The following is a 1,036-nucleotide window of genomic DNA, read 5'->3' as shown; positions in this document are numbered from 1 at the left end:
TAACAAAGTCATTAAAAACCCAACATATGGTTTCAAAACCCAAATACCACCTCCCACTCCCCCAAAAGAACAAATAAATAAAATGGAATTTTGAGGAACCAAGAAGAACCCCAAAGAGACCAAGAACAACAACACATGCGAAGATCCAAAGAAGAAGAAAAACAAGACGTAAAAAAAAAAGAGAAGCAGAATCTGCAGCTTCATCTTATATCCATCTTCATCTTTCTTCTTTCTTCTTTGCATGCATTTTTCCATCAAACAATTCTCGGCCCTTTTAACTTCTTCGTTTCTCTCTCTCTCTCTCTCTTATCTAAGCATTGACGTTAGAGAGCGGAAAACGACTTCCTCGCAAGGGATGGTGAGGCCCATGTCGTGGTCGAAGCCGAACTCTTCTTCTGCTCGGCGAAGGAGACTTTGGAACTCTGGGTGAGTCAAGAACGAGATCGGGACAATGTACCTTGTTCGGTTCTCGCCGACGTAAACTGCGAAATGCCCTTTTGGGACGTCAAGAGGAAGACCATCTTCGTCGTAGCCATTGTTGTTCTTCTTGCCCAAGCTCGAGCACCTCTTAAGGATTTGCTTGAGGACTGCTGTTTGGGGAAGCTTGTTTGCTTTTCTAATGGCCATTTTTGAAGAAGAAGAAGAAGATGGGAAATGAATAAAGAGGATGAGAAGAGATTGTGGTGGTGGGTGGTGAATGAAGGAGGTGAAGGGGAAGGGGGGGTATTTATGAAGAGGGAGTGATGAAGAGGGAGGGAGGGTGACGTGGAGAGTATAGGGGCAAAGGAGGTCAAAGGACATACCACGGGTGTTTTGGGGTATGTGCATGAAGTAAGGACATGGTGGGAGCCAAAGCCCATTGGGGTTTCTCTTCCTTGTTGGCCCTCCGAATGACAACATGGGCCCCCCGATCTCTTTCTCTCTCTTTCTCTTTCTCTTTCTCTCACCTCACCTCACATTTGGTCTATTGGAGTTTTGGAATCATCTAATCCAAGTTTTAGTTGGAATTCTCCGACTAAAAGGATAATTAGTTTCA

At 44.6% G+C, this 1,036-nt stretch overlaps 1 protein-coding gene across 1 annotated transcript; it reads right to left on the bottom strand.

Annotated features, from left to right (window-relative positions):
- Window positions 1-235: 235 nt before the first annotated feature.
- LOC21395460 (auxin-responsive protein SAUR50) lies at window positions 236-678 on the bottom strand. The gene has a single exon (XM_010097361.2). It carries the CDS (start codon window positions 625-627, stop codon window positions 307-309), a length of 321 nt encoding a protein of 106 aa, XP_010095663.2. The 5' UTR covers window positions 628-678; the 3' UTR covers window positions 236-306.
- Between the last annotated feature and the right edge of the window lie 358 nt (window positions 679-1,036).

This window comes from Morus notabilis, unplaced genomic scaffold (genome assembly GCF_000414095.1).
Source record: "Morus notabilis unplaced genomic scaffold, ASM41409v2 Scaffold83, whole genome shotgun sequence".
In the NCBI taxonomy this organism is placed as follows: Eukaryota; Viridiplantae; Streptophyta; class Magnoliopsida; order Rosales; family Moraceae; genus Morus; species Morus notabilis.
The sequence above is the reverse complement of the archived record's forward strand: the minus strand, read 5'-3'. Positions and strand labels throughout refer to the sequence as shown.